Source organism: Candida metapsilosis, assembly GCF_017655625.1.
Source record: "Candida metapsilosis strain BP57 chromosome Unknown scaffold1, whole genome shotgun sequence".
Lineage (NCBI taxonomy): Eukaryota > Fungi > Ascomycota > Pichiomycetes > Serinales > Debaryomycetaceae > Lodderomyces > Lodderomyces metapsilosis.
This window is the reverse complement of record NW_027138159.1, coordinates 2357944-2369859: the sequence shown is the minus strand read 5'-3', so window position 1 is coordinate 2369859 and position 11916 is coordinate 2357944. Positions and strand designations below refer to the sequence as shown.

Genomic DNA, 11916 nt, shown 5'->3' with positions numbered 1-11916 from the left:
TCTAACTCTATTGCTCCTGAGTTTATTTCTGAATCTGCTTCTACTCCTTCATCTGCTGTTCCACCTGTTAGTGCTCCAGTTGATTCCTTTCAACATATTGTTATGACTTTTTACCAAATCCCCTCTCTATGGCATCAAGTCTTTGCTTGAAATCATTCACAAACATCTCAAGTTGATCTATTTTCATAAACTCTCGTTCTATATCATCACACGTTTTAAGCAACTTGTCAATCTCTTTGTACTGTTGTGGAAGATTCAATTGCCTTTCAAAGTAATCATGCTTTATATAGTCATGCTTCTGAAGTACAGAGTCATAGGTTTGATCTGTCAATGTCTTTATATAATCTTTGATCTTAAACATCAAATAGTCATAGCTCAACGACAACTTGTGTAGTTCCAATGGATCAGTCTCTTGTGATGATATTCGTGATGAGGTTTCTGTGGTTGGAGAGACTGGTTGATTTTTGGGCGTACTGGGGGTTGAGTTTACCCTTTTATCATTCACATCCGGCTCCTGCATCTATGTTAAGAAAACCTTCTGGTTATATGGGTTGTCGTTAACTGATCTATTTTGTGTTGACACAAAAATTACGTCGAGTAAAAGTCGGACAAGTTTTTTTTGAGCAAACTAGAAAGAGGGCGACTCATTTACATCACCAATTGAATCAATAGATATTGTTGAATACAGTGCTGAGACTATTTCGAATTAGAGCAACTTCCATTGAACCACTTTTGTCCCCGCAACCATGTCGTCGTCGTATTCACTCGATAAGATCAATCCAAAGTTATTACGTCGAATTTACCGAGCATGCAGACCATCGAATGATGAGCCCAATTTGGCTCTTAATTTAGAGATTTGTGACTACGTGAACGCCAAAAAGGGGTCAGCACCAAGAGATGCTGCCATTGCTGTTGTTAAATTGATTAGTCAAAGAGATCCACACACTTCAGAATTGGCCTTGGCTTTATTGGACAATTTGGTCAAGAATTGTGGGTACCCATTCCAATTGCAAATATCAAGAAAAGAGTTTTTGAATGAATTGGTGAAAAGGTTTCCCGAAAGACCCACAATGAGATATTCACGTGTGCAACGTTTGATTTTGGCCCAGATTGAGGAATGGTACCAAACCATTTGCCGTACTTCGAAATACAAGGAGGATTTCACTTATATCAGAGATATGCACAGATTGTTGGCTAACAAAGGGTATGTGTTCCCAGAGGTAAAAGTGGAAGATATTGCCGTTTTGAACCCAGGAGACAATTTGAAATCATTAGAGGATATTCAAAAGGAGGAAGCAGAAGTGCATTCGGCTAAATTACAGGAATTGATTAGACGAGGAAGACCACAGGACTTGCAAGAGGCTAATAAATTGATGAAGATTATGGCTGGATTCAAGGATGACAATGTCAAGGAGAATAAGAAACAATTGAAGGATGATATAGTTGGGTTAGGTAGAAAAGTTGAGATCTTGGGTGAGATGTTGAACTCAATTGAAAGTTCTGGAGGCAAGATTGAAGACGGTTCTGATGAAGCATTGGTTGAGTTGTACAGTTCAGTAAAGAGCTCACAACCTATAATAACCAAGATAATAGAACAAGAAGGTGAAGAGGGAGATGAAGGGGTCAACAATCTTTTAGCTTTGAATGACAATGTTAATAAGGTGATACAAAAATACCAATTGTTGAAGGGTGGTAAAGTAGAGGAAGCTAGCAAGCTTAATGTTGGAGGAGGAGGTGCCGCAGCAGCAGCTGACTTGAACTTGATTGATTTTGATGATGAACCGGAGGATGTCACTGCAAGTAAGGAACAAGGGTACAATGATTTGTTGAGTGATTTATCCAACTTGACTTTTGGTGATAATACTGTTGGTACTTCCACCAATGGCAACAAAGTGAATCCATTGAATTTGTATGGAGCCGGTGGCTCTATATCCTTGGGTGGAAATTCAACACAGTTATACCAACCAACTCCAACCACTCAATCAAGCTCTTCTAACTTTGATTTGTTGAGTGATTTGCACTCGCCATCACCACAATTGCAATCAAATATCAACAAACAAAGTCAAGGGTTGGACCCATTTGGTTTTGATTTTCCAAGCAGTACTCCTTCAAGTTTGCAGAAACAATCAAGTTCTAGCAACTATATCAATACCATCAATGTCAATGAGTCGAGTGACTCTTCCACCAGACTCAAAATTGTCGTTGGTGTATCACAAGCCTCGTCTTCTTCCTTTAAGGGTTCAGTTTTGATTTCAAACGTCCAATCGCAGTCCATTTCTCAAGTTAAATTTATGCTTGCGGTTCCAAAATCATGCAAGCTTGACTTGAAACCTCAATCTGCTGACTTTATTGGTGGATTTGCCAATGAGGCGATTACACAAGACTTTACAATTGAAAACCCTCAAGAGAAGCAATTGAAGATTAAATGGAAAGTTGAGTACAAAGTTGGTCAAGAATTGCAAGAAGATACAGGTGTAACTGTCTTGAAATAGAGATGTAAAGGTTATAGATGTACAATGAAGAAAACAATTGAATTTGAAACTATAAAATTGAATAGTTGAGTTTGAGAGAATTGAAGAACCACCGTTTGAATCAAGGCTTGACTAACGAGTCATCAATCACAAAGATGAATCCGTTTTCAACTTGTCTGACAATAACAACTGAAATCCAATCCTTTTGTCTTGCTGGAACTCTAACTGAAAACGTCTGACTGACAATGTCCTGTTTTATTTCCAATAATTCGCCATTGTTCAACTTTGTAACAACAACCTTTTCATTGCCATCTTTAATATTAATTTTATCTTGGAAATCACTAACAACATGCCCATTCAAATAGCTTTGTAAATTGTCTTGTAAAATTTTATCCTGTTCTTGTTCAGATTTAGCATCATCCAACAGAGTGGGGAATTCCCATGGTTTCAAATTGGAAAGCTTATTTTCAATCGCATCATCAGTTGGACTAACAATCAACATGTTGGACTCTAAAGATTCAGTTCTAGAGTTGAGCTCTCTGTTATCTCTAATGTAACCAGCAAAGATGGAAACTGATTTCAACTGTGGTAAGATCGATTGCAACAAGTTGCTGCAACAATCAGCCGAGTCAAATGTGAACACGTAACTTTCCTTAGCGACCTCCTCTTCAGGTAAATTGAGAATCTCTTGTCCATCACGTTTCTTGCCTGATAATTTAGCAAATTTCCCAATATCAAACGTATTCTTTGCATCTCTTTTATCATGCTTATCTTCCTGCAAGAAATCAGATATTCTAAATGTGTTTTTCCTCTTGTCCTTATCTGAACCCTCGTGTAAAAACTTGTTTCCCAAATCAGATAAATTAGGGGTATTTTTAGCATCTCGTTTCTCATTCACTTCGTCACTGACACCATTTTTAAAAGCTTGTAAATTGACGACATTCTTTGCATCAGCTTCTCTCTTTTCATTTTCAGATAAATGTTTCAAGTATTCTAAGTTTGGAACGTTTTTGGCATCTCTCTTGTCGTTTGCCGTTTCGTCAACTTCTTTGAGTCCTTGTAAGTTGTATACATTTTTCGACGCAACCATCGCGGAAAGACTAGCAATCAATGCAAAAGTTGAGGTTTTCATCACTGTGGTGTTATAGCAAAATGTAGTAATACTGTTTTAGATGTACAGTTATACTGTGGTTTGTGATAAGAAAGGAGGTTTCTCTTTTTGAATGATTAATTTTTTTGTTTTGGTGCGAGAGAGAGAGAGAATATACAAAACTCTTACATCACGTGAGAATAACGTGCGTTTTATGATTTTGCAATTTATTTTGTAAATTATATAAACTAAATATCATCCGTCTTCACTACTGCACGAAATATCAAACAACTTACAAAACTACAAAAAGAAAAAAATAAGGCCTCCAAAAATATATAACTAGTCGAAAAGAAGTTTTTTCACTCTCTACAATTTATCTGTCTTTACTACTTCACGAATAATCAATTACTTACATAGTCAAACTATAAGAAATGAATCAAGAAAATCATCAATATAATGATTTCGAGTATGGTACACAACCACCACGTATCACCCAACTCCATCACCAAACAGTCTTTCTGATCAAGACTATGAAGGTCAGGAGTCGTTCAGTAACTCAAACTCAAATTCAAATTCAAACACCCACAGTTACAACAGCAACAACAATAACAACAATAACAACAACATCATCATCATCCTAAACAACAAGAACAGCAATAGCAACAGCAACAAGCGCAGCTCTCGTCGAAACCGTCAAAACCGTCGTTATCGCAACCGCCGTTCTTGGAACCGTTACTCTTAATTCTATAACTGTCCTCAATTGATCATTCCCTTGCCAAAAATGAGCGACCTCGTACCCCACGGTACCTTGCTTTTCTTTAGGGCAAAGTAAAATGTGTGTCATAATTATCAATCATAGGCTATCTTCTGTTCCTTATATATTCTCTGATATTCTTAATAATTGATGATGAATGACATGTTTTCTCCTCTTTACTCCTCATTTGTCCTTAAATATCACATTTGATGTTACATTCTTACCTCTTCGTATGCGCGTCGTAACTCAATAGTCATTCATTTTTGTCTTATCTTTAATGATTTGTTTATGCACCAGCTACAAAACGTTTTTCAACAGAAGTAATTGCGATGATTGAGGTTGTGGTGTGCTCAGTGATCGGGGATGTAATGATTCTAGTCAACGAGTCTCCACTTTGTAAAGCGATACCAGAGTCTGTCTCAACTTATCCATCCACATTGTTGGTGGCTCATTCCTTTGTTAATATAGTATTTAGAGCTAATACCTTCTTATGATTGTACAAAAAAAAAATGGTAAACATTACAAGGGCTTCATCGTTTAAAATGTAACATTACACAAAACTAAAAAGTAAAATTATAACCGGAAAAAAAAAACAATAATACAATAGAATAAAGATAAAGATAAAATAAAACGATTTAAGTTAAATATTCAATTCACAACAACTCCCCTCATACTTTGTAAAATCAGTGACTAGAAACAACTCAGCCAATCTTTTTGAAAGGTCGGAATGTTTATCAAGATGGACATCTCTTCTCGAAACTAAAAGTTCTGTGGCAATATCTTTGAGAAACTGAGGACTATCGGAAGAAGAAAATATCTTATGCAACTTACCTTTCTGCTTTTTTGTAATCTTTGCCAAATCTTTTCTTTTTAAGGTTGCATCGTTGATACAGATATAAGTAATATCAGGAATCTTTTTCCGATATTGCATAAAATTATTAAGCCCCTGTGGGTCCTTGTTTCCAATGAAAACAACTGATGAGACAAACCTCTCGGCAATTTTTGCCGCAAAGTTTTTAACGTAATTGGTTGGCTTTCCTTTTGTGGTAAGTAAGATATAAGGTTTCTTAAATCCGACAAAGTCTAATTCAGCGGCCAAAGGTATTGCCTCGCTTTCAAGAATGACCAATAGCAATCTCTCCTGCAACACTGGACGAATAGCTGGTTCATGATCACCAGTTAACTGAGTTCTTTTGTGTAATGCAACATTGGAATACATAACGGCATTGGGCTCTTCAATTATTTGTAAGTCATCGAACATATCAAAGTTATAAATGTCACAAAAAACATCCAACATTTTGTAAAGACAATGGGGTTTGGGGCCAAGTTGTTTAGGCTTTTTGTTATTCAAACTTGTTGCTTTAATTGGTCCCTTATCATTGAGAAGACGGTCATACACAACACCTACAATATATGTAATTGCTTGCGCCTCCATAGAGCTAGCACGAAGAAAAGTTCTCTTGTTATTCTTGTACAATTCATAGGTTGCTGTAAGACCAAGGGATCTTCTTCTGAACAAATGTCTGTAAATCTCTCCGAAAACCTCAATTGCGGCTTTGCCTTGGTTATTATCAGGTATAACTATAGGAGGAGCAACTGGCTCTTCTGCTTGAATTTGAGAAAGTAGTAAATCCATAATTGTTTGGAAAGGGCGTAAGAGGAAGTAGAAAAAGGATTCTTCAGAGGTAGGAATGCATTATATATATTAGAAAACTCACTGTACCCCACCAAAATAAAAATATCGTGATCAACCAATGTAACAAGAACCATAAACAGGAGAGTGTTTACCCTATATATTACATTATACTGACGCTGTAAAAGGTACATAGATTCTATACAATTACATAGGTTTTTTTTTTTCCATTTTTATATTAATTGTTTTTGTAGGTACTCCCCTCTCTTGGCTCGAAAATTTACCACATATCGGAACTCTATCCAATTATAACAATAGACAAGTTTCGGTTTTCCATTTACTCTCTTGCATGAAAAGTCAATTACCAAACAACCTCTTCATAGGTCCATTGTATTCGTTGTTCCATATGAAATCGATTTCATTGAAATGACACCACGGTAGTTGTCTCCCTATTCATAATCAACCACAGCAACTACGAAGCTCTCAAATAGACTTATAAGAATAATCACCAAAATAGACTAATCACACAAGCCAGTAGATTATTTCCCGCAAGCTCATAACCATCAACTTCAAAGACACTCATTACTCAGGACCTCTGTTTGCAACCCACGTGCCCTTTGAGAACATAAATAGCAGCATTTCCTGCCTGGAGAAAAGCAAAAGCTAAAGCCATAATCTTTTTTTTGCAACCAAATCGAGGCATGTATCTATAATACTGCACTAAGATGATTGCTACTACAACTAACCTACTTTTTTCTAGAGATCCCCCAGACCGCCTTGGGAGAGGATAGGGCCCTGCCTTCACGGGTCAAAGACGCTCCTATAAGGATCGCCGGGCCGGTCAACCTAAGTTCCACATGGTGTGGCAAAAGCTGTGCGAAGGCATTAAGCTGTATGGGTTACACGGCGGCGTTTATACCTCCCACGCGAGGGTTTGTTGGATTGAAAAAGAGTCTTGGGGGATTAATTAAAGGGCCAAAGAGACAGACCCTCCAACTTGTCTCGATGTCCCCAAGTGAGGTTGGGGCGAGGACGGCTTTTTAATTGTTTTTTTACCTTCCCGGTGGGTGCTGCCGGTGTTGATATTAAAGGGGTTTAGGGTTTCGTTTTGCCAGTCCAAAAAATGGGATCCCGAGGGAATTTTAAGAGGCGGAAAGAGGGAAAGAGGGAGGAAGAGGGCAAAAAGTTTTGAATTTGTTCCATTTTGGTATTTCACTACTTACAGTAAAGCATCACCTTCACTTCTTTTGCAACTGTGCCAATCTTTCAGCTTCTCTCTTTGCGTCAGCTAGAGAAAAAAAGGTGTTAGTAGTGATACACAAGTATTTTTATTCAATAGACATACCAGCTGCTTGCTTTGCTCTCATTCTCTCAGCATCGGTTTCCATTCGTTTGTTTTTGTCTCCCAACTTTTGACTCTTTTTGGCTTCCTCTTGTTTCTTCAAGTTCTTGAGTCTTGCAAGTTCTCTTTGATTTCCTCTAGCCATGATTGAGACAGTGTTTGGCTAAGTTGATGCGTTCTGGTGGCACAAGTTTTGTAGTACGTCTGAAAGGTGGTCAAAGTTTCAACACTTTGAGATCGATTTTTACAGAGGTGTCAATTTTATATGCAGGACTTAGTTACAATAATTTTACGTTTTATTACTACATCCTCTATTTACTGCTCTTTCATTTCAGTAATGATCGAACGATCCTTCTTAGGATCATAGGGGGTCAAAAGAAACTTGGAAAATTTTTTTAAATTGTCAACACCTCTGATTTCAGTACCTAGTAATGGCATCTTCACTAAGTGATAATCCTCGTACAACTCTGCCATCTGGTCCAAGTACTTCTTTTGCATTTTCCATCTACTGACACATCTTTGACAAGGATGTTCATCATCATCGGCAAATAACAATTGATTAACAACGATTGAATTAACATCCATTTTATACGACATCAATTCCTGGATCATTCTCTCAGTTTCATACAATGACAAGAATTCCGAAATACAAACACAAACAAATGTGGTCAAGTCAGGGTTGGTAAACTGTTCATTCACTTCAGCAACATTTTTCTGAACTTCATTCAATTTCTCAAACATGTCTTGTTGACCACCAGCTCCACCACCCAACATATTCATCATTGGACCCAATTTTCCGGACAATTGTTGGAATTTGCCCAATAATTTTTGCAAAGTCGATGGTAGTTGCAAGAAACGCAAGGTGTGACCCGTTGGCGCAGTATCGAAAATGATGGTTCTATAGGAAATCTTGTCCTTGCTGTCATTTTCACTTACTTTCTGATTCTTGATATGTTTCAAGACCTCCATAAACGACAAAGCTTCATCAATACCAGGTATCGATCCCGTCATGTCATTCATTATGCTTTTCAAAGGATCATTTGGGTCATTGTTGTATTGTTGTGCTTGTTGTTGTAAATCGCTCATTGCTGCTTCTGGATCTATTTCCATACACGACAAGTTGGACAACCCCTCAACTTTTCTTGCCTCTTTCCCAAACTTCTGACAAAAGGCATCTGATAAGTTATGTGCTGGATCGGTTGAAATCAAGAGAAATTCAGAATCTGGATGTTGTAAGGCTAATTGGACGGCAATTGATGATGATGTGGTGGTTTTCCCAACACCACCTTTACCACCAACAAAAATCCATTTCAAGGTGTCTTGTGTTATCAAGGATTCTAAAGTGGGCTCTAATTCGAAATCCATGGTCTATTTGAGTTTTAGGTGGCGTATAGATGCTGTACGGCAGTATTACCTATTTTTTTTTGTTTTTTCACCTGCAGAAAGAGACACGGTGCACAATTCTATGAAATTCCAAACTTTGTGCTACCAAGTAACTTCTCAGCTGCAAAAAAGGGTATCTTTACAGTCGTTGTGCACTGAGTCATAAGCTTTGTAGAGTGTGTGTATCTTGGTTACCACTCTCTAGTTTGAAAGCTCCCTGATCATAAAAGCACTGAAAGTGTACAGTCTGAAAACCTCACCATTCCTACCTTTTTGCAGCATATTGACACCAAAAAAATGACAATCTAAGAACAACACGATCTCAACAGAGAGAGACAGTTTCAGCAAAGGTCTTTCAAATTACCTACAGTGATACATTTTCCCCCAGTTGCTAGAGAAAGTGGCGTAAATTCTTGTGCCTGCGACAAACAATAAACTCTACCACCACAATATACCACGCAGCTTCACCAGTAACAGTACACTATATTATACCACCATCAAAAGTAGAACTCCCACTTCCTAGCTCTCATTTCGTGCTCTACTACCAAAGCTTCCTGATACCTAAGACTTTGTCAGCGCTACCAATGTCCTGCATACTCTCAGCCAATCATTTTTTCCCAGTACATAAGCGAATCTCAAGCATACCCCGGAGGGAAAAACAGGAAAGAAAAAAAAATACACTAGTTACCAGACATCTTAAAACCATATCCTTCACCCCTATTTATTCCCAAATGTTGTCTCGTCTCGGAGTTGGCCATTCAGCCAGATTATCAAGCAGGTTCATCAGACCATCTTTAATTAGAGGTATCAAAACCATTCCACAACCTCCAGGATTCATTGTTGGTACTGTCAATGACGCATACGTAGGACCAAAGCCACATAAAATTGAAGGTTCATATCACTGGACACTTGAAAGACTTGTAAGTGCAGGCTTGGTGCCTTTGGTATTGGCTCCTATGCTTACTGGGGCTTCAACTTTTGTTGACTCAACGTTGAGTGCATTGGTATTGTACCATTGTTACGCTGGTTTCCAATCCTGTATTATAGATTATATTCCAGAGAGGGTGTATGGACCATACTACAAATATGCCATGTATCTTTTGACTTTGGGAACAGGTGTCGCTGGTTACGGTATTTACGAAATTGAAAAGAAGGAAGGTGGTATAAGCACAATCATTTCAAAAGTATGGAAAGCTTAAGAGAAGAATGCAAGTTTAAGAGTATCTAGTTCAATAAACGATATAAGTAAACACCAACGAGAAGTACCGATGTAGCTATAGCCACATTCAGCACTGCACTTTTGTTTTCAGGTAGTTTGACCAACGAATGTTTATCATATGTAGACGGTTGCTTTTCTTTATTCAATTCAATGGAGCTTGAAGATACCAGCGACGGGATTTCTTCAACTTTTGGGAATGGCTCAACATTGTTGGGTAGAGGGTGTGTTGCAATAACGGAAGATGATGAAAGGTTCTCAGTGTAAAACTCTCTTGATGAGCGACGACTATGGGTAAGACTCACATCATCATCATCACCGCCTCCGCCTTCATGATCAGACAGTGGTGGTGTGAGTTCTATAGCCGCCTCCTTGATTGTAGCACCATTTCTTGAATCCAATGATTTCGCACTATCTCGTACGGAGGGAGTACGTGATAAGTCCCTAATGAATCCATTTATCGCGTCGGAAATTAGGTCATGCCCGCTTTCTTGACCCTCATCGTTGTCTGTAGTTGAAGTGGATGTGTCTTTGAGTACTTTGGCTTCACTTGTTGGTCTTTCGTGTAGTAATAATTGCAAATTATCACGTTCTTGTTTGAGTTTTTCAATAGTATCTGTAGCTGATAAAGAATCTGACTCCAAACTCTTCACCTTCTCTTCTAAAGACAGTACTTTTCCACGTAAGCTTGAAGCCTCTACTTCTTTAGACTTCAATTCTTTAACCATAACCTCTATTTTCGATGCATGGTCTAATTTCAATTTCGCTACTTTCTCCTCCAACTTTCTTGTCTTTGCTTTCTCTGCTTCCAAATCGTCCTTGACGCCTTGCACTTTTAATTTGTATTGCTGGTCAAGATATTTCTCATTAAGTTCATCCAATTCCTTTTGATAATTCAGCAAAAATGTCCGTAACGAGCTTAAAGCAGAGGCTTGTTGCTTCACTTTGGTTAGGTTTGACATCAAGGTATTGACCATAGTCTCGAGTGCACCTGTATTTGTAATTTGTGAATTATTGTATATGCCTGCATTTGTCGACGAATGTAAGCCTAGTAAATCATCTTCAAGAATGGGATTTATATCTCCAAAAAAAGCACTATCGAATGTATCAGAAGTATGCAGCTTGCTTCTCATTTCATCTGCATTTATCTTGCGATATATTTCCTCCATGAATGACAAGTGTTTGAATTCCGGGGTATCTAGCTGAGGATTCTTTGCCGATTTGAGAGCCGACTTGGTATTGGCAATCGCATTGATATTGTCGATTCGAAGGCTTATTTGTTTGTGAGTCGATTCCGCTTGGACGTTGAAACCAAGACAAACTATATCGCCAATTTTGATTTCTGTTGGATCATTGCCTAGTCTCGTATCGTTAAGATATGTACCATTTGATGACCCTAGATCTTGTAGCATCAATCTCCCCGTAGTTGGATCAATATACATTTGAGCATGGTTTCGAGATAAAACTCGTGAGTCAAAATATCCATTGGTTACGTCAGGTTTGTGTTTGGTCCCGGTAGGTCGACCAAGTTTTGTTGTTTCTGGAAATATAGCAACGGGCAAATGCTTTTCAATAAAGGTATCATTCAAAGGTATTAGTGTTACATAGTATTGCATCTGAGCCCTTTTCCGTGGATGTGTGCTGGAATTAGATGCGGATGAGTAAAAGTATGAGTTTATGTCGGCGTTGTCTCGTTGAGTTTTGGATTTCATTGGATAATTGACTACTTGTGATTTTGAGTCTGACCGCTTTCTTGTTATTGGTGCCGGTAGCGAGGTTTGTGAAGAAGTGGTGGTGTTGACATTGCTAACGTCGTTTTTTGCTTGAGGTGGCTTTATATGAATAATACCACCTTTTCGATGTTCTAAACTGGGAAAGGGCAGTATGCTATCAATATTGTATTGGTTCGTCTTGGTCTCCGATGAAATGTCATTGGATGTGGGTGATCGATGGCTGATGCTAAGCGACTCGCCTAAATCTTTTGATGATTGTGTCATTGGTAACAAGTTATTCTTTTGACTAGTACG

The 11916-nt window shown here is 38.2% G+C and overlaps 7 protein-coding genes across 7 annotated transcripts; 2 read left to right on the top strand and 5 right to left on the bottom strand. All coding sequences in view use genetic code 12, as the record gives it.

The window, feature by feature from the left end:
- Positions 1-100: 100 nt before the first annotated feature.
- On the bottom strand, positions 101-520 carry I9W82_001071 (uncharacterized protein; the record flags this gene model as incomplete). The annotated part of the gene is made up of 1 exon (XM_067689778.1): positions 101-520. The coding sequence occupies one exon, from the start codon at positions 518-520 to the stop codon at positions 101-103; it is 420 nt and encodes a 139-aa protein (XP_067551094.1).
- Positions 521-746: 226 nt separating this feature from the next.
- Positions 747-2492, top strand: GGA2 (phosphatidylinositol 4-phosphate-binding protein; the record flags this gene model as incomplete). The annotated part of the gene is made up of 1 exon (XM_067689777.1): positions 747-2492. The coding sequence occupies one exon, from the start codon at positions 747-749 to the stop codon at positions 2490-2492; it is 1746 nt and encodes a 581-aa protein (XP_067551093.1).
- Positions 2493-2592: 100 nt separating this feature from the next.
- Positions 2593-3603, bottom strand: I9W82_001069 (uncharacterized protein; the record flags this gene model as incomplete). Its single annotated transcript, XM_067689775.1, has 1 exon — positions 2593-3603. The coding sequence occupies one exon, from the start codon at positions 3601-3603 to the stop codon at positions 2593-2595; it is 1011 nt and encodes a 336-aa protein (XP_067551092.1).
- Positions 3604-4955: 1352 nt separating this feature from the next.
- I9W82_001068 (uncharacterized protein) lies at positions 4956-5951 on the bottom strand (the record flags this gene model as incomplete). Its single annotated transcript, XM_067689774.1, has 1 exon — positions 4956-5951. The coding sequence occupies one exon, from the start codon at positions 5949-5951 to the stop codon at positions 4956-4958; it is 996 nt and encodes a 331-aa protein (XP_067551091.1).
- A 1654-nt stretch (positions 5952-7605) lies between these two features.
- On the bottom strand, positions 7606-8655 carry I9W82_001067 (guanine nucleotide exchange factor; the record flags this gene model as incomplete). The annotated part of the gene is made up of 1 exon (XM_067689773.1): positions 7606-8655. One exon carries the CDS (start codon positions 8653-8655, stop codon positions 7606-7608), a length of 1050 nt encoding a protein of 349 aa, XP_067551090.1.
- A 749-nt stretch (positions 8656-9404) lies between these two features.
- On the top strand, positions 9405-9872 carry I9W82_001066 (succinate dehydrogenase membrane anchor subunit; the record flags this gene model as incomplete). The annotated part of the gene is made up of 1 exon (XM_067689772.1): positions 9405-9872. The coding sequence occupies one exon, from the start codon at positions 9405-9407 to the stop codon at positions 9870-9872; it is 468 nt and encodes a 155-aa protein (XP_067551089.1).
- A 25-nt stretch (positions 9873-9897) lies between these two features.
- Positions 9898-11886, bottom strand: I9W82_001065 (uncharacterized protein; the record flags this gene model as incomplete). The annotated part of the gene is made up of 1 exon (XM_067689771.1): positions 9898-11886. One exon carries the CDS (start codon positions 11884-11886, stop codon positions 9898-9900), a length of 1989 nt encoding a protein of 662 aa, XP_067551088.1.
- Between the last annotated feature and the right edge of the window lie 30 nt (positions 11887-11916).